Genomic DNA, 26,970 nt, shown 5'->3' with positions numbered 1-26,970 from the left:
AAAATTTCAGACACTGAGCACCAAATTTTAAGTAAAGAATTAATTTTGCAATTGCCTCCCAAAAAATCTTATCAACTTAGATGCAAAGTTGGGACAAACACCATAAAGAGTAGTGAAGATGTTGTGGCCTTGCAAGAAGACTTGAATAAACTGAATGATTGGGCAAGCAAATTGGGATGTGAGTTCAATGTTGCAAAATGTAAGGTTTTAAAATTTGGAACCCAATGATGGGATGCAGAATTTATGCTTGGTGAGAATATATTGTTAGAGGTAGAGGAAATAAGAGATCTGGGGGTGATAGTGGATAAGGATCTAAAATTTAGGGGACACATCGCCAAAATTGTGAAGACAACACCAAGACTCCTGGGAATGATGCGGAGGACACTGATGTGTAGAAGTAGGGAGATTCTTGCTCCATTGTATAAGGCTTTGATTAGGCCACACATGGACTATTGTGCCCAGATTTGGTCACCGGGTTTTCAGAAGGATGAAGAGATATTGAAAAGGGTCCAAAGGTGACTCACTAAGGTAGTTTCTGACCTCTGGAATGTTGAGTATGAGGAAAGATTGAGAAGATGTAATTTGCAGAGTCTGGTGCAGAGAAGGAAGAGGGGAGATATGATAGAGAATTACAAGTTGGTAAGGGGTTGTTATAAGATCAATGGTGGAGAAGTTCTACAGAGAATAGTGGGAGATCAGGGGAGAACCAGAGGTCATCCCTGGAAACTGTATAAAAAGGGTGTGAGTAGGGGAGTGAGAGGCAGGTTTTTTTCATGCAGAGTTGTGAATGATTGGAATGCCTTGCCTGAGAGTGTGGTGACTGCAAGGTGTTTGAGTGTGTTTAAGACACAGTTTGATGAGATGTGTGTGTGTGATAAAAAGACCACCCAGATGAGTCTTTGACTCCATGAGGTCTTGGGAAATAATAATAATAATAATATAATGCAAATATTGAATTTGCTATCAGAAGGCTGTCACAAGTCAAAGTAGACAACATTAGTCCAGAAGACACTGCCTTACTCAAAAATACAATCCCTTAAAGAAGTAGTTTTTCTCTTACTCTCTTCTAATGAAGAAAAAGTAGCCCTGAAAAATTTGAAACTAAACCAAAACATAGAAAAGCAGGTAAAGGTAATTTATTTTTATAGTCATCTATGTTCAGTGATCCTGAACATAGATGACTATAAAAATAAATTAAAAGAATTATTATCCAATACATCAACATATCTCCTTATAGTGTCAATAAAAACAAAACGAATGTTTTATTTCCTTAACATTACCAGTTGGTCAACTGAAACTGTCTAAAATAAAATTTTTTCATTTGCATACACCAAAATGATACGTGCTACCTAAGGTACACAAACCTTGAGCCTTATTGTACTCCATTGTGGATGTTATAAACTATCCCACCTACAAAAGGCTAAAGACTTGGCATCCAAGCTCAATGAATACATCGGCAAGACACCATCTTACATTAAAAATCTTCACACACTTTAAAACACTATACAGATCCTATAATTAAAGGACAATGATCACTTAGCACGGCTTCAATGTTCCACCCATTTTCACAAATGTTCCAGTAGACAATATGCAATTATCCTTTCCAAAATTTATCATCCTGACCTTTGTGAGTCTTTAAGCACCATCTTAAATCGGAGTATTTTAGCTAGAACAACCAGCTCTTTAAACAAATAAAAAAGGTGTAACAACAGGCTCTCAACTTTCACCTCCTATTGATAACTTATACATGGAATCTTTTGAAATTTAGACACTTAATTCAAAACACCCCCCCCCCCCCTCCCATCATCAATTTCAAAGTATGGCTGAGGTATATATGTGATGTCTTTGTCATTTATTGGCTTCTTCTCATCCTCAATCCATCCCCAAATTAGTTTTACTACTGAAGAAGAAAAAGAAGGAATTATAGTCATCTGAGATACTCTCATAACAAGATAATTAGATGAGTCTCTCTTGTGTTCAGTCTACAGTAAGGACACACATGCATGTATGCACAGCAGATATGCCATATCACATCGCCATCCCAGTCATAAGTATAAAATTTTTAAAACTTTAGCCTCCAGGGTAGAATGAATTTCATCTTTAGGACCAGCACTGAACCTGGAATAACAAGCTCTGTTTATGTTCAAACAAAATGGACATAACAGAAAAAAAAACTTGGTACACTCCTCAAAAAATTACCCCTCCCACCTTTTTACCCCACAACCAGACTGTATACAGACCATATCTCAAAGGCACAATGGATAAACTAGGCTCGCTCCTAAAACAACACAGTATACAAACTTCTGAACAAAGTTTTCACCTTCCTGATATAAATCAAGAATGTCAGGAAACTCTATCCTTCCCAGATGTCTACAGTATTCACTGTTGATGCGAGACTCAGTATTTCAGAAAGACAGAATGGACCATCTTAGTCAGAAAAAAAAAAAAAGAAAAGAAAAAATACACCTGGTTCAGGCAAATAAGAAAGCAGACTATCACAACATGCCTTGGATAAAGACATTCTTTCTTTATCCAAGTCTGATGGAAGAAAGTGCCATTGCATAAGGGTGGTAGCAGACTAGAAGTGTAGTCAAATTATAGACCAGTTTGTGTTTCATCAGTAGATGTTAAGATCTTGGAGAAATTAGTGAGCGACCATATACAGCATTGAGCAGATGAGGGTAATGTTATCTGTGAGAGTCAACATCGATTTGTTAAGGGATACTCTTGTTTTAGTAATGTGATTGCCTTTTATAATAAAGTGACAAGAGTGGTTGATAAGGGAAAGGCATATTTTCCCATTTTTTGGATTTTACAAAGACATTTGACAGGACACCTCATGATAAGCTGATATTTAAATTGCAGCACATGGGTTTAGATGTCAGGTTAGTGAACTGGATTCAGGATTGGCTATCTGATATGTATCAGACAGTTGTGTATGGGGGGGGGGAACAATATCAAGGAGGCAGAAAGTTACAAGTGAGGTCCCACAGGACTAAGTACTGGGACCTGTATTGTTTATTTATATCAATGACATTTCAGTGGATTGCAGGGGGATATTCAGTTGTTTGCAGATGATGTGAAGCTGGGAGGGGTTATTAGTAATAGTGCAGAAGTGGTAGCCCTGGAAGAGGATTTCAATAAACTGGAAAGATGGGAATATGAATGGGGATATAAGTTTAATGCAGCAAAATGTAAAGTCTTGAAGTTTGGGATCCATCGATGGGAGGCTGCATACTCGATTGGAGGAACTGTACTGGAGGAAGTAGGAGAGACAAGAGATTTGGGGGTGATGATTAATAGAAAACTGATATTCAGGGAACATATTGCAATGGTGGTGAAAGTAACCCAGAGGATTGCTGCAAAAAAGAGAAGAAAGACCTGCAGTATTGTTTATTTATATCAATAAATTTTATAATAAAGTGACAAGAGTGGTTGATGAGGGAAAGGCATATTTTCCCATTTTTTGGATTTTACAAAGACATTTGACAGGACACCTCATGATAAGCTGATATTTAAGTTGCAGCACATGGGTTTAGATGTCAGGTTAGTGAACTGGATTCAGGATTGGCTATCTGATATGTATCAAACAGTTGTGTATGGGGGGGGGGGACAATATCAAGGAGGCAGAAAGTCACAAGTGGGGTCCCACAGGACTAAGTACTGGTACCTGTATTGTTTTATTTATATCAATGCCATTTCAGTGGATTGCAAGGGGTATTCAGTTGTTTGCAGATGATGTGAAGCTGGGAGGGGTTATTAGTAATAGTGCAGATATGGTAGCCCTGGAAGAGGATTTGAATAAACTGGACAGATGGGAATATGAATGAGGATATCAGTTTAATGCAGCAAATGTAAAGTCTTGAAGTTTGGGATCCATCGATGGGAGGCTGCATACTCGATTGGATGAACTGTACTGGAGGAAGTAAGAGAGACAAGAGATCTGGTGGTGATGATTGATAGAAAACTGATATTCAGGGAACATATTGCAAAGGTGATGAAAGTAACCCAGAGGATTGCTCAAATAAGAGAAGAAGGACCTGCAGAGATAAGAGTTATTGTTCCATTGTATAAGACCCTGATCAGACCACACTTAGACTATTGTTCTCAAATTTGGTTCCCAGGATTTGAAGGGGATACTGTAGAAAAGGTACAGAGGTGGATAACAAAGATGATTTCAGAGGTGTACAGTGTTAGTTATGAGAATCGACTGAGGGAATGTGGACTGCAGAGTTTGGTGAAGAGAAGAAGGAGAGGTGATAACATCGAGACTTTTAAACTGTTGAGAGGCAGTTACAGGGTGGACTTCAGGGAGTTCTTTCACTTGGTGGAACAGCAGGAAGGAGCAATGACAAGGGGCCATCCCTAGAAGATGAAGTCCCACGATGAGTCTTTTGATTCCATGGAGGCCTGAATCATCATCATAATAATAATATTCATAAACATCCATGCTTATAGTGGAATTCCAACATACAGCCTCTTGAATTATAAGACTTATTATTCTTTATGTGACCATAGGTTTTTTTAATTAAAAAAACCTGTGGTCACATAAACAATAATAAGTCTTATATTTTAACCCTTCATGACCAAATACGAATACTTTATACAGCCTCTTGATTAGAGAGCAGATACAAACTCCACTTGGCCAACCAGCCTTATTTAAATAACAACCATCCAACTTATATAACAACCATCCTTATTTAAATAACAACCATATTTAAATTAGTAATAGTGCAGAAGTGGTAGCCCTGGAAGAGGATTCCAGGGCTATCACAGACTCAAGTCCAGTTTCCAACTAGAACTTCTTCTAGAACACTTTTCACTAATTTCCAAATTAATCAGTCTGTGGTGTGGGAATTGCGATTTTTCTGTTGGAAAATTTTCAAATTTTTACTCCACAAATTAGAAAAATGAAATGCAGAACTCAAACGTTGTTATACAGTAATATGACAACAGTTGTCTACCATGTGCTCATGTGCTATTGTTTACTGTGTACACTTGCTAGAATTGGAGTAATCTTCTTGCTATGATGGTGGAAGAGAATGGTTTCCAACTGATATCGAATAAGTTAGGTTGAGAGAATGCAATGTACTCTCTTGGGAGAATAAAATTGATACAAGATTTATTAACTTTTAAATAATAATGGCAATATAAGATTCACAAAAGATAAGGTAAGCACAATTAACTTGATATCAGTTTTTAAATCTTCAGGTTTTTTTTTTTTTAGTGATGCATGTATTTCTAAATCTAAATTTAGAATTTAATGATTAAATTATTTGATCATCAAATAAGTTTTAGATTTAGAAGTGTGCTTTTCATTAAATTTAATATTAGATTTATAAAAATAATTAAATATTAAATGATTTAATATTTAATGATTAAGTATTAAATATTTAATATTTAACCATTGAATGATCAAATTATTTACTGATTTAATCATTTAATGATTAAATAAGTCTCATGGGTGGACTAGAGTCAGATAAACTCAGAATCGTCATTTAAAGAAAAATATGGTATGTTTCAGGTCACAGTTCAAACAGGAACAGCAGATAGCATCTAAAGACTTCATAAAATAATTATGCCACAGTGATTTAAATTCACATCCTGTTTCTTGTAAAGCAGAGATGCTGCCCACTAGTCACCAAGGCAGGCCTAATGCTGCATGAATAGCAATTTTTAGGATATATATATATATATATATATATAAACTTGAAAAAGAAAAGTACAACAAATAGTTTTTATAATAAGTATTTATTTAAAATTATTACCTTCAATTCATTTAGTCTTAAAAGAGCATTTTCAAAGTCAACTCCTTCTTCAGATATGAAAGTCAAATTTTCAGCTTTATTAAGCCACTCTATTAAAGCTTTTTTGGCTTCATTATAATCTTTTCTAGATAGATGAGCAGCATTTAGATACTTTCTTCTTGCTTCCAACTCTCGTGGAAGAGTACTCTGAATCAGTTCGATCTCACTTAGCTGTTCATGGAATGCTTCTGTGATAGCTTCTGGTGGTAACTCTTTTTTCACTCTTTCACACAGATGTCGGATACCAACAAGGTTTTTATTAATGTCTTCTGTAAGTTTCTGTAAATTTAAGATAACATTTTAGACACCAGATACACTTTAAAATACTGAACATATATGAATATACAGGTAACCCTCGTATAACGCAGATGTTAGGTTCCATAGAAATGCCACGTTATATAAATCACGTTATGCGAGACTCAGATCACATAGAAAAAGTAGGGTTAGGTTCCGAAGTTTTTTTTTTTTTTTAATTATATAAACAACAATGACATATCCAACAAAAATATAGTTTTATTTAATTCAGGTAATTCATGTAAGTTAAGAAAACATCATTGCACATAATGCATAAATGTTTTAGACAAAATAAAATAAAGTGCATATTTTAATCATAATCACTGTCTTCAAAAATAACATATCGTAGATGTTCTTTATTTACGAGTGGCTGGATGTCTTCATCACTTGAAATGTCTTGGACATCATTCGTATTATTCTTATTGCATACCTTTAAACCCTTCCAGCACCTGCCGAGATGCATCATATGCAAATTTGGCTGGTTTAGTTATCAAGAAGTCAGTAATAAGACCTTGCTTACCACTATGCTGCAATTTTTTATTAAGTTCATAATATGGAGCTAAACAAATATTCAATTGTCTCGTGAATTTTCCGGAGTTCTCCATTGAGGATTCGTTATCCTAAAAATAGCTTCCTAACTTTCCTGCCAAGTTCAATCTTTCTGCTAATATCTTTAACAGATTTTTCTGTTAAAGATAAAGCTAATACTTTTCCCCGCCATTTGGTTCGACATCATCTATTAATTGTACCAGTTCCTCCTCATTTAAATCTGTTTCCTCATCAATTAATTCACTAATTTCATTTTCAACCATATAGCAAAAGGATTCGCCACCAAAAATGTATTCAAGGTTTATTACATGACTTAGCTCAGCATCCACTGGAGGTACGAAATTTTGTTTCAGAACAGCATCAGGCCATATATTTTTTTCAGTAAACATTCAGTGTAGGGAGTTGTAATTCCTTAATGGGCTGAGAAATAATTTTCACACAATCCAATATTGAAAACTCTTTCCACGCATGAGGCAATGTTATGTTTGGATTAGATTCCATTTTTTCCAAAATTAACTGGAATGTTCGACGAATATAATATGACTTAAATGTTGATATTATTCCTTGGTCAAGTGGTTGAATAAGTGAAGTAGTATTAAGCGGCAAAAAAGTCATTTTAATATTCAGATGGCCACCCAACAAACAGCTAGCATGTTTGTTGGGTGGCCTGGTGCGTTATCTAAAATTAGCAGAATTTTGAAGTCCATATTCTTTTTCTTTGTGTAACTTTCTACATTGGGTACAAAACACATGATTCCCAATTTTCAAACATGCTAGCTAACCCATGCCTTTTCTCTGGCCCGCCAATAAACAGATAGGGTGGACTTGTTGAGCCATTTCATAGGAAAATTTTAATTTTCTCTTTGACAGAAATGGAGTTTATTTTCAATGTTGTTTTTTTCCCTTTCGTTGCAGTTTTAGTGGCCATTACTAGAAAAATAAATTTTTTACATAAAAATAGCATTAATATTAATTATGTAACTCACCAGAAAATAAAGTGCTCATCTTGAGATTAACACATTCATGATTTTGAATGCACTTTCCTGGCAGAAACGAGGACAATTTTCAACAATAAACACTTTATACGGTAAACAATTGAGGTACATGCGTGTTAAAGGGTATTTCTCCTAATATACTTATATATTCGCTAATTATAATCACATGCAGGATACAGGCAGACACAAATTTAACGAAGATAAAATTTGTTTAAGTCGCATGGTGAAAAATATACGAAAAGGTAAAGGATTACTATAATTTGTAGACTGTGTTATATCGTTGTATAAGTACCCGCGTTATACGAGGGTTACTATAATTTGTGGACCGTGTTATATCGAAACCACGTTGTAATAGTACTGTGTTATACGAGGGTTGCCTGTACTTATATTAGAGAAATTTTTTTTTGTTGTTGTTGGTTACAAAACATATCATATATAATGAGCAATTATATTCTTGTTTTAATTCTTTAACCAAGTATAATTCTTTGCCATAGCCTTCTGATAGTTTTAGGGCTGACAAGGTGAATTCACATAAAGATCATGCTTTTTAAGAGGTGATAATGAGTTGAAATTAATATCTCTAAGTGATACTGAGACTAAATTAATTATCAAGGTTGTTACTAGATTTGTAGCAAATTTTATTTATAACAGTGAACAATGAATGGAGGCAAAAATGGCAGTTAGAACTAGATGCTCAGTGCAAAAATTAGTGGTTTAATGGTATAGATTTTACTAACATGGCTCGTTCATTTTCTATAATGTAATACGTATGCATGGGTAAATACATGGGTAATATGTATGCATGTTACTAGATTTGTAGCAAATTTTATTTATAACAGTGAACAATGAATGGAGGCAAAAATGGCAGTTAGAACTAGATGCACAGTTCAAAAATTAGTGGTTTAATGGTATAGATTTTACTAACATGGCTTGTTCATTTTCTATAATGTAATACGTATGCATGGGTAAATACATGGATAATATGTATGAATGTGGCAGATTTTTTTTTTTTTTTTATGTTGAGCACATACACAAGAGGTTGGTAGATCAACCTATAGCACATTAGTGCCATGTATGGGTTGGGAAAGAAGGTACTTGTTCACACTGGATTTGAATAACTGTATATTGTATTCCTTAGGGAACACATCAAGTGGAAGAATATTCCATAGTATAGCAGTTGAAGGGATGAAGGAGGAGGAGGAGGAGAATAAACTTGTTCTGTGGGTTTCAAGGTGCACTGTGTAGGGATGTTGAGCAGCAGCAGCAGCTGCACATGTTCCAACAAGCTTAATACTAAGTGGGGGAATTATCAATGCTATTTTGGATGAACATTTTCCATGGAAATATTTATAGAAAACACAGTGTGAAGACCGATCGTCTGTGCAAAAGTGGAGGAGTGAGTTGGTAAGAGATAGGTCATTAATAAGTCTGATTACTGTCCTCTGGATTGAGTTGAGCATTTTGAGGGAACTTTTAGGAGGACCCACCCATACGTGGGAGCAGTATTCGATGGTTGGGCAGATCTGTGATTTGTATAAGGATAACAGCTGTTCAGTGGTGAAGTAACATCTCAAGAGAAAGAGAAATCCTAGTTTTTTAGAAACTGAGGATGCAATAGTTGTTATGTGTTTATGCCAGGAGAGGCTTAGTGTTCAGGGTAATTCCAAGAAGAGGAATCTCAGATTGTCTGGAAATTTGGGTGTTGTCAAAAATAATACTGGGAGAGAATGGTTCTTTTTTATGAGAAATGAAACAATACTGGGTTTTATTTGCATTGAAATTGACTAGGTTATCTGAATCCCATTGGAGGATGACTTGGAGTTCTGAATTAAGGGCAGTGGTGGCTGCTGTTCTGTAGGTTGAGGTGAGTTGTGTTGAGTAAGGTTTATCAAAAGAAAGGGAGGAGTGCAATGTGCTGTAGTCTGCAAAGCTGTGTACTGGATTGGAGATAAGCTGAAGCAGGTGATTGATATATAGTAGGAAGAGGGTTGGTGAGAGGACAGAACCTGAAGGAACCCTGGAATTAGTTGAATGGTGAGAGGATAAGGAGTCATCCAACACACACAGTGTGCGTCCAGACAAAAATCTGGAAATCCAACTACAGATATCTTGAGATATCAAATGATGGAAGCTTGCTTAGTAAGCCCTTGTGCCAGACCCGGTCAAACGCCTTGGAGATATCAAGTCCAACTGCTTGAGATTCACCAAACTTCTCCATGGCATTTGTCTAGAGATGGGTGATATATGTGAACAGATCTCCTGTTGATTGGCAGCAATGGAATCCATACTGGCAGTTGTTTATTAGATGGGTAGCTTCAAGACAGTGTAAGATTGGGAATTGATGTTTTTTCCATTACTTTAGACAGGACTGAGATGAGTGAGATGGGGCTTTGGTTGGAAGGCAGTGACTTGTTGCCCCTCTTGGGAATGGGTTGAATATAGGCCAATTTCCAGGATGTGGGATAGATAGCAGTGGAGTAAGACAGTATATACAATTGACATAGGACAGGAGACAGTTCGGATGTGCAAACTTTCAGGACAATTGGAGAAATGCCATCAGGGCCAGGAGACTTTTTTGTGTCTAATTTGGACAATATTTTACTGATCTCTTTCTGACAAAAGGATATAGTGGACATTGTATGTTGGGCATCTGGAATGGTTAGGGGCCATTTACCATTGTCAGTTATGCATGCATTGCAAGCAAAGTGTGAGGCCAGAAGATTGGCCTTTTCTGTAAGTGATGATGCAATGGAGACATCTGGATATGATAGAGGTGGGAATAGAGCAGAAGTTATGACCAATTGCTTTGGTGAGGTACCAAAAGGCTCGGCTGCCATTTGGATATAATTTCCTGCTTTTGGCTCTTTCAAACTCTGTTTTGGAAGCATTGATTATTTCTTTGCATTATTTCTGGGTTGGGTATAAGCTCTAAAGGAGGATGGGATTCTTGATTCTGCCAGTAATGGTATGTTTGATTTTTCATTTGTACAATCTTGTTGTATCTTTTGGAAAACCCAAGGTTTAGTTAGGGAATGGCAGGTCAGAGTACTGTGGGAGAATGCATGATTCCATGCCAGTGAGGATTACTTTGGTTATGAGTTTGGTGCATGTGTTTGGGTTGGAAGGTCAGAAGCAATAGTCTAATCATGGGAATGAGGCATAGAAGTTGTGAAGGCTGTCCTACTTGGCACTGTTATAATGCCAAACTATTCTTGTATGGGAGTAGCTGTGTAAGCATTGTTGCATGGGGAGGAGATGAGCACTAGGTTGTGATCAGAATTGCTTAGCAGGCGCTCTACTTTCACTGTGTATTTGGAAGGGTCATTGTTCAGGAAGAGGTCCAGGGTATTTGGAGAGTGGTTTGGGTTATTTGGGTGATATGGTTGGCATCTGAACTAGTCGTGTAAGGTCATTGGTGATGGCAAATATTTCAGCATCTCTGTCTGCAAGATCTGTACAGCTGGAGGAGGAAAGCCAGTTGGTGTTGTGGACATTAAAATCTCCCAGGAGGATGATTTTGCTGTTGGGAAAGTGGAAATGGAGAAAGTCAATTTTTAAGGAGAGGAAAGAGCTCAGAGTGGATAGTTGCATTAGGGGAGCGATAGACAGCATATGAATTTGACTGAGTTGGGTTAGGGATATTTTCATCCAAAGACGGTTAAATTGGGCGATTCTAGGTTGGGTGCTCTCTGGCAAGGTGTGTTGGAGCGATGTATGCACAGACACCACCACCCTTGGGTCGAAAGGAGTTAAACAGTGTGGAGTTTGGAAGGTTGAGGAGAATAGTGCTGGAGGGAGGTGATATTTGAGTTTCTGCCAGAAAGAGTACGTGTGTAGAGGCTTAAGTGCTGTGAGGACATCATGTTGGAGGCTTAATGGATTGTATACAGCACTCAGAAAGGATTAAAACAGAATTTACTATTTCCTATATTTCATCTCAGTCACTGAGACATCTTTAGGGATTACAAAAAAACTAATGTAACATACACACAAATACCACACAACACTAAGCCCAACCACGTGGGTGACACTAAAGTACTATCTAGGTGGGGCGCCCTCTAAGGGCGGTTGTAGGTGGCCAGGAATGTAAGGTGGGACCTCTAGTGATAAGTGTTTCCCAAATCTTAGGAAGCTTAATGCAACCATATTTATTAAGATTTGGTTGATTTTTGAGAGTTGCTGCTGATTCTAAGAATAGCCTCTCTTTTTTGAATTTGCTGTGGTGGATCATGGTGGTTTTTTCCATGAGATTCTGTGGGTTGTATCCAAAACATGGTCAGCCAGGCCTGACTGATCATAGTCGTGGCTGCAGATGTATGATGTGTTCCTTCAGGCGAATGGTTGCTGATCTGCCTGTCTGTCCAAAGTATGCCAGCTTACAGGAACAGGGTACTTTATAAACTCCAGGCACTGAGAGAGGAGGGAGCTGATCTTTTGTAGAATGGATAAGGGTAGCAAGTTTGTGGTGGGGCTTGAATGCTGTGTATAGGTTGTACTTTTTTAAAAATCTTGGCTATTTTTTCGGATGTGCCACAGATGTAGGGTATGGTGACGGCATTTCTAAACTCTTTCTGAAGAGAAGACTGGGGAAGGAACTGATTATTTTTTTATTACTGTGATCGCTGTAGCCATTGGAGAGGAAAGTGTTTTGTTTGTGGTCAAGCTCAGTTGTAACGGCAGTTTCACTGGAACAAAGATTGTGGACTGTCTTGGTAAGAGTTTTAATAATGCCATATTGTTGAGCAGGGTGGTGGTGGGAGAGTTTGTGAATGTATCTGCCTGTGTGCGTGGGTTTTCTATATACAGTGAAGGACAGTGTACCATTAGGAAGGCATGTGACCAAGGTGTCTAGGTTACAACTGAGCTTGACCACATACAGAACACTTTCCTCTCCAATGGTTACGGCGATCACAGTATTAAAAAAAAAAAAAAAAAAAAATCAATTCCTCCCCCATTCCCCAGTCTTCTCTTCAGAAAGAGTTTAGAAATGCCATCACCATACCCCACATTTGTGGCATATCTGAAAAAATAGCCAAGATTTTAAAAAAGTACAACCTACACACAGCATTCAAGCCCCACTGCAAACTTGTTACCATTATCTGTTCTACAAAAGATCAGTTCCCTCCTCTCAGTGAATGGAATTTATAAAGTACCCTGTTCCTGTAAGCTGGTGCACTTTGGACAGACAGGCAGATCAGCAACCATCCGCCTGGAGGAAAACAAGTCATACATCTGCAACCACGACTATCACTCAGGCCTGGCTGACCATGTCTTGGATACAACCCACAGGATCTCATGGAAAAAACCACCATGCTTCACCACAGCAAATTCAAAAAAAGAGAGACTATTCTTAGAATCAGCAGCAGCTCTCAAAAAATCAACCAAATCTTTATAAATATGGTTGCATTAAGCTTCCTAAGATATGGGAAACACTTATCACCAGAGGTCCCACCTTACATTTCAGGCTACCTACAACCACCCTTAGAGGGCACCCTACCTAGATAGGACTTTAGTGTCACCCACATGGTTGGGCTTAGTATTGTGTGGGATTTGTGTATATGTTACATTAGTTTTTTTTGTAATCCCTGACAATGTCTCAATGACTGAGACAAACTATAGGAAGTAGTAAATTCTGTTTTAATCCTTTCTGAGTGCTGTATACAATCCATTAAGCGTCCAACATTAGGCCAGAAAGAGTACGTGGGGTTTGGTAGACTGCAGGTGGTAGTGGACACTATTAAGGTTCGAGTTCAGGCCATGGATGTTGGAGAAGTTGATTGGTAGGGTTTTGTGAGTCATATGTTTGATAGGGGTCTTGCACATTTCCTATGCAGTGCCTGCATACTGGTCACCATGGTGGCTGCTAGTGGGGTCACTTGGTTTTTGCACCAATTTAGCTTGTCTGTAATCAATGGTCCAGCTGTAGTTGCCATTTTGACTTTTTTTTTCTGCATGTTGTTTTCAAAGCTGGCGACCTTGTTCCCTTTGTGCAAATGATAAATCTGGTCAAGCACATATGCACGATTGCAGACAAATGTCTTTGAATTTTTTGTGGATCGCTGTTATTAGTTTTGATGCGCTTGTTGGTGTGTTGCAATCACTTTTACAAGATGTGGAAAGTTTGTTCAGTCCTTTCTTTTGTTTATGGGCCCAAAACGATGGCACCTCATGATATTTTTAGGATTGATGTTGTATTCTTCTGCTATTTGTTGGGAAATTAAACATGAGAAGTTAGAGAGTGAGGACCTGTAGAAAGTATGATATATTAATGATTGTAGTGATATTGTAGTGATTCGAATTAAAGTCATGAACTGGAAGTGAAGAAAACATGCCAGAGGAAAAGGGAAAAAAAGGCAGGGAAGTGGGTAAGACTAAGAATGATAGCCAGAAGACTGAGGGTAAGAATATGAGTGCAGAGAATGTGACTGTAAATACAGAATTGATTAAAAAAGAAAAACTGAGCATAATTACAGAAGCAATACTGATCCTGGCCAACGAGCAAGAGTTGGCATGACTGAAGGTACAGACGAAAGTCTGACTGATGAAGCAATATCAGGAATGATTGCCAGTCAAGTGTGGTGATGTTCATGTCCACAAACAATACACTTGTAGCAGCAGCCTTATGACACAGTGAAAGAGACAATGGTTAGTTCTGTAGAAACACAACAAAGTAGGAAATGTTGCATTGTCCAGAGTATTCAAATATCTTTTGAAGTTCAGTGTTTGTGGCACCACAAACAGAGGCCACATCAGGAAAAATAGAACCATACTATCACACTGCCACCTCCAAATTTCATAGTTGGGGTTACGCACTATTGAAAGAGAGGTTCACTACAATTTCAGCCACAACCACACCTATTTATTTGCTTGATTGATGGTTGTGGGTGATTTATTGCTCCATAATGCAGCTTTCCAAGCTTCCACATTCCACTGTACATGCACTTTGCATCACTAAAGATGATGTTGCATATAATGTGGGGCTTGCATATTGTGGTCTTACCATGGAAACGCATATTGTGCGCCTTAGTTCTGAATGTTTTTTGTGCAGATTTGTGTTCCAGTCGAATGCTTGGAACTCTGTATTGAATGTGTTGGTCGATGAATGGGAGTAATACTTGCAGTTGACTTCCTGCACTTCCACCTCAGTATAGTATCACTGATTGTTGACCTGGGATGGCCCAATTTGTCAACAATTTGCTGAACAAATAGGCCTGCCACATGGCATCCTATCACAACACCTCCTTCAAACTCCATCAGTTCCTTTCTTGCAGCCATTTCACCTGGACACAGTTGCCCTGACAACATATTCCTCTAATTTATACTGTCCAAACACCACTCATTACATGGCATAATGCACCTTGCCCGTGGGAATATCTGTTGATTTCTTTCCAAGCAAAGTATATTGAGGAATTAGGTAATAAGGAGCTGGAGTGTAGAGGTATGGTGGAGCAGGAATTCTATGAGGAATCAAGTAAACTTAATGTAAACAAGACAACACGACTGGACAGTATATTGGCACGTTTCTTGAGAGAATGCTCTATAGAATTAATGGCACCTTTGGTACACCTATTTAACATCAGTCTTGCAACAGGGTGAGTCCCTAAGGAATGTAGGTTGGGAAAAATTGTTCCATTTAATAATGGAGGGGGAGGATAAGACTGAGGCTACAAATTATAGCCATTCTGTGGTGTGTGTGTGTGTGTGTGTGTGTGTGTGTGTGTGTGTGTGTCTAGGTTGTTGTTAAGGTGTTAAAGAAGTTGGTGAGGACTAATATTTAGAAGCAGGTTGAGAATATCAGTATTCTTTATGATGGTCAGCATGGATTTGTTAGGGGGGGGGGTATGTTTTATCAATCTGTTTATGTATTACAAAAAGATGATGAATTCACTGAATAAAGGAGATGCATAAACGATGATGTACTTAAATTTTTCAAAGGCCTTAAATTAACTGCCACATGACAAGCTACTAATTAAATTGAAAACAGATGGTATTATATAACAAACTAGTGAGTTGGATAGTTGATTGGCTGTCAGATAAATAGCAGCAGGTTGTGTATGGAGGAGTGGTATCCCAAAAGAGTAAGGTCATTAATGGAGTTTTACAGGGATCTGTTTTGTAACTATTATTGTTTAACCAATACCTTAATGACATAGGGAGTATTTTAACTTGATATGTTCAGCTGTTTGCTAATGATGCAAAGTTGGGAGGAACTATGAGAAGTAGAGTAGAGTAGATGTTGCGGCTTTGTAGGAGGATTGAACAGACCATGTGAGTGGGTAAATGTGTGTGTGTGTAGCTATCGGTTTAATTTTGCAAAGTGCGAGGTCCTAAAATTTGATATGCAAGGGTGAGATGCAGAGTACACAAATAATGGGGAAATTTTGAAGGAGGTGGAAGAAGTGAGAGATTGTGAGAGACTTGAAGTTTAGGGATGACATTGCTAAAACTGTAAGAACATCACAATGAGTTACGGCAATAATCAGGAGAACATTGACATTCAGAAGCAAAGAGGTAATTGTTCCCTTGTGTAAGGCTTTGATCAGACCCCACAGATTGCTGTTCACAGATTCGGATGCTTGGTTTCTAAGGGAATGAGGATTTATTAGAGAAGGTCCAGAGAAGGTTTACTAAGTCAGTGTCGGGTCTATGGAATATAAGATATGAGGAGAGATTGAGGGAATGAAACTTTTAGTCTTATGAATAGAAGAAGAGGAACATGATTGAGACATATAAGTTGGCAAAGGGCTACTATGAGATTAATGTGGAGGAGATTTTTCATAGAGTAGAGGGGGAGGGGTAGAGCTAGAGACCATCCCTGGAAGCAATATAAGAAGAGCATGAGCATCGGAATGAGCTGCAGGTTATTTGCATGAAGAGTGGAATGCATTGCCTGAAATGTAAGTGCAAGAAGTGTGAATTGGTTTATGGCACAGTTAGATGATCTTTTTTTGTATGGGAGTGTATGGACCTTCCATGATAGATCCTTTGACTGCATGGAGGTTAGATGCTAATAATAATTAACAAAGCGCATATGAAGTTTGTTTGTGACTAGTCTACTTGTATACAGAAGGCTGTTGACTTCACATCAGTTGCCTCAATATTGTACAATGCAAAGCACACTTGCTTTCACATGTGTATATTGGTAGGCACATTCTGGGAAGGATTGCTACCCATATGCGGATGATGCGAAGCTGGGAAGGATTATTAGTAATAGTGCAGATGTGGTAGCCCTGCAAGAGGATTTAAATAAGCTAGATAGATGGGCAAATGAATGGGGGTGTCGACTGAATGCAGCAAAATGTAAGGTCTTGAGGTTTGGGAAACATCGATGGGATGCTGCATACTCTATGGGAGGAGTTATACTGGAGGAAGTAGAGGAGACAAGAGATCTGGGGTTGATGATTGATAGAAACCTGAAGTTTAGGGGACATATTGCAAAGGTGGTGAAGGTAACACAGAGGATTGCTGCTATTATGAGAAGGACACTGACCTGCAGAGATAAGAGGGTTATCATTCTGTTGTATAAGTCTCTGATCAGACCACACTTGGACTATTGTTCTCAGATTTGGTCCCCAGGATTTGAAGGGGATAAATTAACTGTGGAAAGGATACAAAGACGGATGACAAAGATGGTTTCAGGACTGTACAAGGATAGTTATGAGGATCGGCTGAGAGAATGTGGACTGCAGAGTTTGGTGGATAGAAGAAGGAGAGGTGATATGATTGAGACTTTTAAACTGTTGAGAGGTGGTTACAGGGTTGACACTGGGGAGTTCTTTCACTTGGTTGATCAGCGGGAAGGAGTGATGACAAGAGGCCATCCCTGGAAGTTACGAAAGGAAACTGTGAGCAAGAGGGTAAGGAGTGGTTTCTTTGTGTGGAGGGTAGTTGAGCCATGGAATGCATTGCCTGATGGAGTGGTGGGAGCAAGAACGGTCAGTGAGTTTAAAGAGTGGTATGATAGACTTTGTGTTTCTCAGGGGGGGGACTTCCCCTCGATGAGTGTTGACAGACTTTATGTCTTAGGAAGGACCTCCCTCGATGAGTCTTTTGACTCCTTGGAGGCCTGAATAATAATAATAATAATAATAATATTGGTTTCTTCTATTATTTCATAGCAATATACATGTCTAAAAGGAAGTGTTTTACAGTTTGGGAATATTGAGGCAGTTGATATGAAGCCAACAGCCTCTATACATAAGTAGACCAGTCATAAAGATACTTCAGATAGAAACTTTGTTGTTGAAAGTTTTTCCACTTGGTTATACTATAAATTAAAGATACCAAGAAATTATATACTTCGTTTTAATCCTTTATCCAAGTGTAAGCAAACAAAGTTTGTGCTTGAAGTATTTTCAGGACTGGGGCAACTCGTGGTAAAGGTGGTATGACTTCACATCACTAAATACCACTTTTAACAAGAGTTGTCCCAGTCTTGAAAATACTTTATTTAAACTTGGTATCTTTAATTTATATAAACTTTGTTTGCTTTCATTTGGGTACTCTGATGGACTTTTTACAGTTATGGTGTATCACAATGTAGGCTGGTAAAAAAGAAAAAAAAATTTCTAATGCCTTTTTATTTTCCAAAAGAGCAAGCAGAACTCTTTTAGTCCTAACTGACTTGGAAATTGAGGGAGTGTCTCCACCTTAGCCATTGCCAGTTGAGTCCATGCATTGGTGATTTTAAATTGGAATAGCTGAAACAAGTTGGATGAGACTGGCATACTGAATAAAAATGAAAGGATATGGCATATTTTGTAAGGACAGGAATAGCAAGAAGGGATGGGGTGGTGCTGCTGCTGCTGATGGTAGAAATATGTCCAACACTATCATCTGCAGATATGGAAGGGGGGGGGCTGCTGCTGTTGTTGATAGCAGAGGAATTACGTATGAAAGACTAGTATTCAGATGGAGATACAAGGAGATAAATAATATCACTGTATTTGAAACAGTGTCATGCGAAAGGATGGAGATGGAGAAAAAGAAATGTACAGGCAAATTGGCTTAGTGAACATGAAATGAGTGCTCATTATGGATGATTTTAATTATGACAATACTGACTGGTATGAAGATATGACATCAGGGAATATGAAAAATGAATTTATTGAGTTCTTAAAAGACAAGTATTGTAAACAATATGATTATATCATCAGAATATATGAATGTGAAAAAGGCTAAATAAGGTAGGAGTAAAATGGATGAATGAAGGGATTAAGCATGGAATCTGGAAGAAGAAGAAGGTACTGTGGAGAGAACAAAAGGTGAATATTGGTAATAATCAGTTGTATGAAGAGTACAAAGAGCAGGCCAGGAAGGTGACTCAGTTTGTAAAGACACAAAAGTGTGGGGAGGGATGACATTAGTTGATGACAATATGCAGAGGTTATAGGTGAGGCATTCAATGAGCAGTTTCTCAGAGTATTTCATCCTTGTGAATGTGACATCATGAGAAGCTTGAGTGTAGAAAGTATGGTGGAAGGGGAAGGAGGAATGTGGTTGGGGGGATATATGAGGAAGCATGTAAAAACTTTGACATTATATATATCATTTGATGACATTGATATATTCGAATGGCAATATATCATTGTATGTCACATGTCTTGAAGAAATGATCCACAGAATTAATGGCAATAAATCACAAAGTAAAAGCAATAAATCACAAAGTAAAAATGAAATGATAAACTCTCCTCCTCCTCCTATTCATGCATCTCTGCAATTGGCATGCCTTTGATCTGTCTTCATGTCCAACATTCCAGACATTCTGATGCTTCCGTAACCAAACTTCTCTGTACCCTCTCCAATATTATTATTGTTACATGATACCTCCAAGGAGCCCAAAGACTCATCGAGAGAGGGCACCTACTCTACAACTCTCCGTCTCCACCACTCAATCCACCAACTATAGCAAACCGTAACTACTATCATCGTCATCTACACCAATGCCATCTACTGCCCACCACCATTAGTATTTTCACAGACGATCACAAACATCCATCCCCATGGTAGGATTCAACCTGCAGTCTTTTGGCTGGAGAGCAGATACGCTAACCACTCGACGAACCAAGCTGGCTGTAATATATCTGCATCTCCTCTCAAAGTCTGTGTGAATTTTGATTGGAGGGGGAAAAAAATGCAGATGATTCCCAATGTTAGTGGCATGTCCCCCCCCCCCCCAAAAAAAAAAACATCCTTCACGAAATACTGTACTAACGAATGGAATTTTTAGATTCATAATGGCATGAGCCCAAGCAAAATCTGAATATATCTGTATAATGCAAAAACAATAGATTAACATCAAAAGCTTTTTTATAATAAAAAAAAAATCATATTTTTACTAGTTTCTAAGCTAAGTTTCAAGAATATAAATAAGAGGATCTCTTTTGCTCTTAGTCTTTGGTTAGTACTTAAAATTAATTCATATTATGGAATCATAAAAGTGGATGTATTAAAATTAAAAAGTACATTTTTTCTTACCTCATGTTTTCTTATTTCATTATCAACACTAGAAATCTCCAGTGTCAGAAGAGGATGGCATCTGACAGTAGCCTGATCTCTTCTTAGTTGTTCCAGAAGATTTTCCAAGTCTAAAACTAGCTTTCTTTGCTCAGCCATCAAGGTTTCATGCTCAGACTTGAGTTTCTGCACAGTCCTTTTCAAGGTATTTAATTTATCTCGTAGGCTCTGGAGATCATCCATAATTATATTATGATCTGTTGCTGTGCCTTCATTTCCAATTTGTTCTCCTTTTTCTTGTGTAGATGTAAGCTTTGCTTCACATTCTACAACCTGGTCAATTATGTTCTGAAACTTCTGCACTTTTTCACTTGTAGCTTTAATTGTTTTTTCCATTATTATGATAGTTTCACTGCAGGTTGAAATAACATTTTTAATTTCATTCACTGATGAGTGATACTGTTCACGAATAATAACTGAGAGTTTAACTTTGGATTGTTGATCTTCAGCTGCTTGTGAAAGAGATCCATATTGGGATAATAAATTAGAGATATCTTCTACAAGATGAGAATGGGGTTTGATCTGTTCTAGCTTCTTTTGTGCTTCCCTTAACTTCTCCAGAAGTTCCTGCATAAAAAAAAAAAATCCATACATATATATATATAAATATATACTATACATACAAACACATAAACAAACAAACAAACACATACACACACATACACACATGCATGGATTTAAGTGTGCACACACACACACAAGTGTACTAGAACATAACTCAGAGGACTGCAAACAACTCAGCAATGTATGGTTCTATCTTTGTCCCTGATCATGCTTCCAGGTTAATCAACTTTCTATTATTATTATTATTATGTGATACCTCCAGTGAGTCCAAAGACTCATCAAGAAAAGGCACCTACTCTACAACTCTCTGTCTCCACAACTCAACCCATTAACTACAATGCATCACAACTACATCAACACCATCTACCACTCACCACCACTAGTATTTTCACAGACAATCACAAACATCCATTCCCACTGCATGATTCGAACCCACAGCCTTTTGGTTGGAGAGCAGATATGCAGCCACTTGGCCAACCAGGCATTAATCAAAGGTGTTCGATTTGGTTGTGGTCATCACTCAGTGCAGGACAGTCAAGTTTTTCACAGTAGCACATGCAACATGACATGGTGCATTTTGCAGTGAAAGAGATACAGATTTATTCCATAAAACTGTCACAGTGTGGGAAACATTGCATTATCTACAACTACTGCATACCTACTGGCATTCTTTCTTCAGCTCATCTACAACAACAAACACGTTTTGAGTCCATAGCAAGAGAAACAATTCCAGACCATAACTCATTCACCACTAAACTGCACAGTTGTGATGATGTACTTAAGCATAACACATTTCCCAAGGCATCCACCATATCCGCCAGCCCTGTAAAAAAAAAAGTCATAAGAAGATTCATAACTATATATCAGACTTCCTGTGGTCTAACAAACGAGATGTACGGTCATGATTTTTTTTCACACATTGTAGTACTCTGCACTGTTGATTACATGGATAATGTTAAGTCTGTGTGATGTTAAATGAGACTACACAATCTATGTAATGTCTGCTACTAGCCTGAATACTTAGAGACCTTGAATTTCGGATTGGTCATTTCTACATTAGACTGTTGAAATTTCCCTGACACCATTTTGAGCACCCTATGGATGTGCTTCCTGAGTCATGCTATGCATTTCTTGGCTGAAATTATTATTATTACTGAACCCTTCATGGAGTTGGCAGACTCATCGAAGGAGGTCCAATCATGTAAGGTCCACGAAGAGTATAAAGTGCAGGCTATGAAGATGATGAGTATGGTAAAGAAAGAAAAGGTGCAGTATGAGAAGAGAATGGCACTCTCGCATTTTTTTTTGGCTGGTAATTTTGCTTGTTGCTCAGATGATGCAGTCTTTTATCTATATCATGAATACATAAGCCATTGATATTGCATTCAATGATAACACCTCTTTTGAAGTCTAAGTTCTCCATATGGCACTGATAGTATACACATGTACAGCAGACTCTGTTTGTATATTTGTTTGCCTTGAATTTGATGACAGGAATAAATATAGTATGTTACATTCTAAAACAGGGGTGCTTAAGGGTCAAAGCTATATAACTGAGAGGAGACCTCCACATAGCCTTTAAAGGAATGCGGAGAACCGACCAGGGCTTCTGACCTAATGTCCAATCCTCACCTTCTCGTGGTGCACCCTGTTGGGTATCTACTTTGATACTGAACGAACGAGGATGGGCTGGCAATTTGGGATTTAGCCGACCAAATTGTATTCTTATTGGCTAAACCAAAATAAAAAAATGATGGTACAACATGACAAAATTTCATGCCGGCTGGGGCGTCGCCCGGTTAAACAAGGCCCCCGTTGTTTTCGCCAGGGAACCAGGACGAACAGCGAAAAGTCAGCTACTGGAACAAATCTAAAAACAAACCCCAACTCAACATCACCAGAGTTAAAGATCGGTACTATCAACGTAAGAAGCCTGAATGGCAAAGAAATGGAGCTAGCTGAGGAATTAGATAAGTACCAGATCGACATAATAGGGGTGACTGAAACAAAAAAGACCAAAACTGGTGAGATCTTTCTGAGCAATAAATACAAAATGTTATATTCAGGCAATGACAATCAAGGAAAAGAAGGAGTAGCCATAGTATTCAACACAAAATACGAGGCTAATCTTCTTGAATGGCAGTCAGTCTCAAGTAGAGTAATGTGGGCAAATATGAGAATGGGGAACTGGACAATGAGACTTATTTGTGCCTATGATCCCACAGAAGGTTCTACTAAGGTAGAAGTGGAGGAATTTTTTGAGGCTTTAGAAAAAGCAACTGACACAATGAAAAAGGAAAAGTTGGTCCTTGTTGGGGATCTAAATAGCAGAGTAGGAAATAATTGTGAGACATACAAAAATATTTTAGGAAAATTTGGAGAAAAGAGCAAAGCTAATAATAATGGCAAATATCTGTTGGATTTCTACTCAGGACATGGACTAGTTATTACTAACACCATGTTCCAACATAAAATTGTGCACAAATTCACATGGAGAGAAGAGGCTAGGAATAAGAAAAGTCTCATTGACTATGTTATTGTTGATAGTGATGTTTTCTCCCTGGTGCAGGACACCAGAGTGTACAGAGGATTTGAAATTGGAAGTGATCACTATTTAGTCTTGAGCAGGATAAAATTGAATTTAATATTGAAAAGAATAACATGCAAGAAAGTTTTAAAGCGAATAAAAATTGAGCAGCTCTCAGATGTGAATTGTAGACTAAAATACACAAAGATTATTGAAAAACAATGAAAGAGTTTGAGAACAGGAATCAAACCTTGAAGATTCAGTGGCAAACGCTGAAGAAAACGTTGATTGATTCTGCCAGAGAGGCATGTGGTGAGGTTGTCTGCAAGGATAAAAAAATCAGAACTCCCTGGTGGACACAGGAAGTTAAAGAGGCAGTGAAGGAAAAGAAGAAAGCATATCAAACGTTCCTGTCAAATAAGTCAGCTTGTACTCTTAGAGAATATAGAGACAAATGCAAGAATGCTAAACGCTGTGTAAAACTAGCTAAACAAAAGTCATGGGAGGACTTTGGCAACAACATAGAAAATAAATATCAAGAAGATGACAAAATATTCTGGAGGTTGTTAAAGAAGCTTAGGAATGGAGGAAAGAGTGCTGTAAAAGGAGTTAGAGATGATAAAAGTGACATGAAAACGGGAGAAAAAGATATCCTTGAGGTATGGAGTAATTACTCTGAAAAACTGCTAAAGGAAACAAGCAGTGATGACAGCACAGTGGTAAAAAAACACTGACCAGGCATGCAGTCAGGAATACATATCCATACTAGAAGTAGAAAAAGCCATCAAAGGCTTGAAATGTGGAAAGGCAGCAGGAGTAGATGATATTTGACCAGAAATGTTCAAGTATGGTGGTATAAGAGTCTTACAGTGGCTGCACTGCATAGTTCAGAAAGCCTGGATAGAGGGACGAATTCCCGATGATTAGAGTAGAGCTCTCATAGTACCCATATATAAAAAGGGAAATAAAACTGAATGTGACAATTACAGAGGTATTTCCCTACTGAGTGTTCCTGGCAAGATCTATGCAAGTATACTTGAGAAACGGTTGAGAAGAATTGTGGAAGAAAAGCTTGGTGAAGAACAAGCTGGATTCAGGCCAAACAGAGGCTGTCGGGATCAGATCTTCACTTTACGACAAATAGTCGAGAAAGCATGGGAATATAACAAAGATCTGTATTTACATTTTGTCGATTTGGAAAAGGCATATGACAAAGTGCCAAGAGAGAGAGGCTATTCAATACGCTGCAGTTATATGGTGTCAATGGGGCATTATATCAAGCAATACTTAGTCTTTATTTGAGTTGTAAGTCAGCAGTTAGAATTGAAGGAAGTACAGGAAGATGGTTTAATGTTAAATCTGGTGTGAGACAAGGATGCACATTATCCCCTCTGTTATTCATTATCTATATGGATCACATTATGAAGGAAAGTGGTATTAAGCATGATATCCAAATTGGAGATGTTAATGTCAGCTCTTTGCTTTATGCGGATGATGTTATACTTCTAAATAAATCTGCTAGAAGTCTGCAAGATTCTCTGACTAAACTGAATAGCTGTTTTAATATATATGGTATGAAGGTCAGCAATAAAAAGACAAAGACAATGAAAATAGGCAGAATCATTGAAAATGTCAACTGTGTTGTGAATGGAGAACCTGTGGAACAAGTAAAACATTTCACCTACTTAGGCACGATTTTTACTGAAGATGGTAAATTCAATATAGAAACAGACAACAGAATCAGCAAAGCTGGTATGGCAGGAAGTCAATTGAATAAATCCATATGGAATAAGAGAGAAATTAGTCGGAACACTAAATTAGCTGTATACAAGACAGTGTTCAAACCAGTTTTAACTTGTGGATCTGAGAGCTGGGTCAGAAGTAAAACACTTGACCAAAGACTAGAGACCACAGATATGAGAGTCCTGAGAAAGATTATGGGCGTGAACAGCTGGCATCAATGGCAATATCATATTAAAAACGAGGATATTAGGAAAGAACTTGACATTGTCAGCATCCAGGAATGCGTTAGCAGAGCTAATCTCAGGTGGTATGGTCACTTAAACAGAATGGGCGAGGAAAGATTAGCAAAACAAGTGTTCTCTGCCAGGTTGGCAGCAAAACAACCCAGAGGTAGACCAAGATATAGGTGGACTGATACGGTACAAAGTGCCTTAGACGATAGAAATATAAGATCTGATAATGTTAGAGTCTTGACAAGTAACAGACTGATTTGGAGGAAAATTGTAGATAGGAAGTTGGTAATGATGTAATTTTTTCCATGTAGTACTATCATATCCTGTATACCCCTTGAGGGTACATGGCAGGAATTTGATGATGATGATAACATTCTAAAACAGGAATGTCCCAATACTTATATATATATTTCAGCACCATATATGAAATATATATGAAAATTAAACATGAACTTTAGTGTAATGAGCACATACAAATTAGACTGGGCTTAGGTAAGTTTTTGCATTGCAAGTGCCATTTATCAAACAAAAGTCAATCTTTTTTTTTTTTCTTAAGTAGATAATTGTGAACAAAGAACTGTTACTTTCCACTTTGTATTTAAGTGACATTTTTTGTCCTTTTTATTGTGCACTCAAGGTTTGCTTTTAATTACCATAATCATCCTATAAGTAATAAAGTAACAATTAAAAAGAAAAAACCTGATTATCAAACCTGATGGCAAAGCAAACATATATGCAGTGCCCACATGATAGTAGTTGTAGTATTTCTGCATGCAGATTCAGTTTGTGCCAAAGTATTTCAAGTAAAAAATTGCTAAGATATAACAATATAAAAAGTGTGGCAGCCTATCTAAAACTGGTTTGTGGTCTGCTGTGGTTTTAATTTTCTTTCAGGGCCTGTACTATTTTGTTTCCTCTCTCTCTCTATATATTTTTTCTTCTTTATATATACATATAAAGAAAGAAAAGGTGCAGTATGAGAAGAGAATGGCACTTTCACATTTCTTTTGGCTGGTAATTTTGCCAGATAAACTCAGATTTCCTGCATGATATGTGACAGCATTTGCAAGAATTAATAGAAATCTGCAATAATCTGTTATTCTGAATAGAGTTACATCAAATTTCATGTAATATACAAAAAATATATGGCATTTCTGAAACTTTATACAATATATAAGTAGTTACTTTACAAAAATAAATAAATAAAATAAATAAATAATAATAATAACAAAATATAGAGGCAAATCATACATCACAACTGTTTAATAAAGATTTAGCATCCTCAATAGAAATGCTTATTGGTCGATACAGCATCTGTAGTTCAGCTTGGAGCTGTTCAAATTTACGAGTACATTCTTCTAGCTGAGAGAGTTGTTCCTTCTGAGCTAGTAGAGCTTGATCAAGTGCTCTCAATCTGCTTTGTATGGCATCTTTCATTCTGAAAATAGAAGGACATTTATGTTACATCCTAATTCATGCATTTACAGGTAAAATTAGACCCACAGATTTACAAGGCATCACTGGAAGTTCTGGTTGTTTAATATTATACATAAAAATCTAGGGTAGGCTGTGAGACAATGCATATCATACCTATCAATTGCATGTGTTGTTCATCTGATTTATTATTATTATTTTTTATAAATAATAATAAAAAAATCATCTTCATCTGAATGATTACTTATACAAATTTCTTGTATTCTAGATGAAATCACACTGCATCTTTTACTGAGGATGCTGGATTT

The 26,970-nt window shown here is 37.5% G+C and overlaps 1 protein-coding gene across 1 annotated transcript in view; it reads right to left on the bottom strand.

Annotated features, from left to right (window-relative positions):
• LOC150102416 (muscle-specific protein 300 kDa-like) overlaps positions 1 to 26,970 on the bottom strand; it is a 1,203,500-nt gene that overhangs the window by 165,243 nt on the left and 1,011,287 nt on the right. The window contains exons 67-69 of the mRNA XM_090399574.1: positions 26,480 to 26,666; positions 20,123 to 20,728; positions 5,769 to 6,086 (exon numbers count right to left, since the gene is read on the bottom strand). Of these exons, the coding sequence (XP_090255700.1) occupies positions 5,769 to 6,086; positions 20,123 to 20,728; positions 26,480 to 26,666 (1,111 nt within the window). The remainder of the gene's footprint in view (positions 1 to 5,768; positions 6,087 to 20,122; positions 20,729 to 26,479; positions 26,667 to 26,970) is intronic.

This window comes from Typopeltis vanoorti, chromosome 10 (assembly GCF_054136105.1).
Source record: "Typopeltis vanoorti isolate ZY-2024b chromosome 10, IOZ_Tvanoo_1.0, whole genome shotgun sequence".
NCBI classification, from domain to species: domain Eukaryota; kingdom Metazoa; phylum Arthropoda; class Arachnida; order Uropygi; family Thelyphonidae; genus Typopeltis; species Typopeltis vanoorti.
The sequence above is the reverse complement of the archived record's forward strand: the minus strand, read 5'-3'. Positions and strand labels throughout refer to the sequence as shown.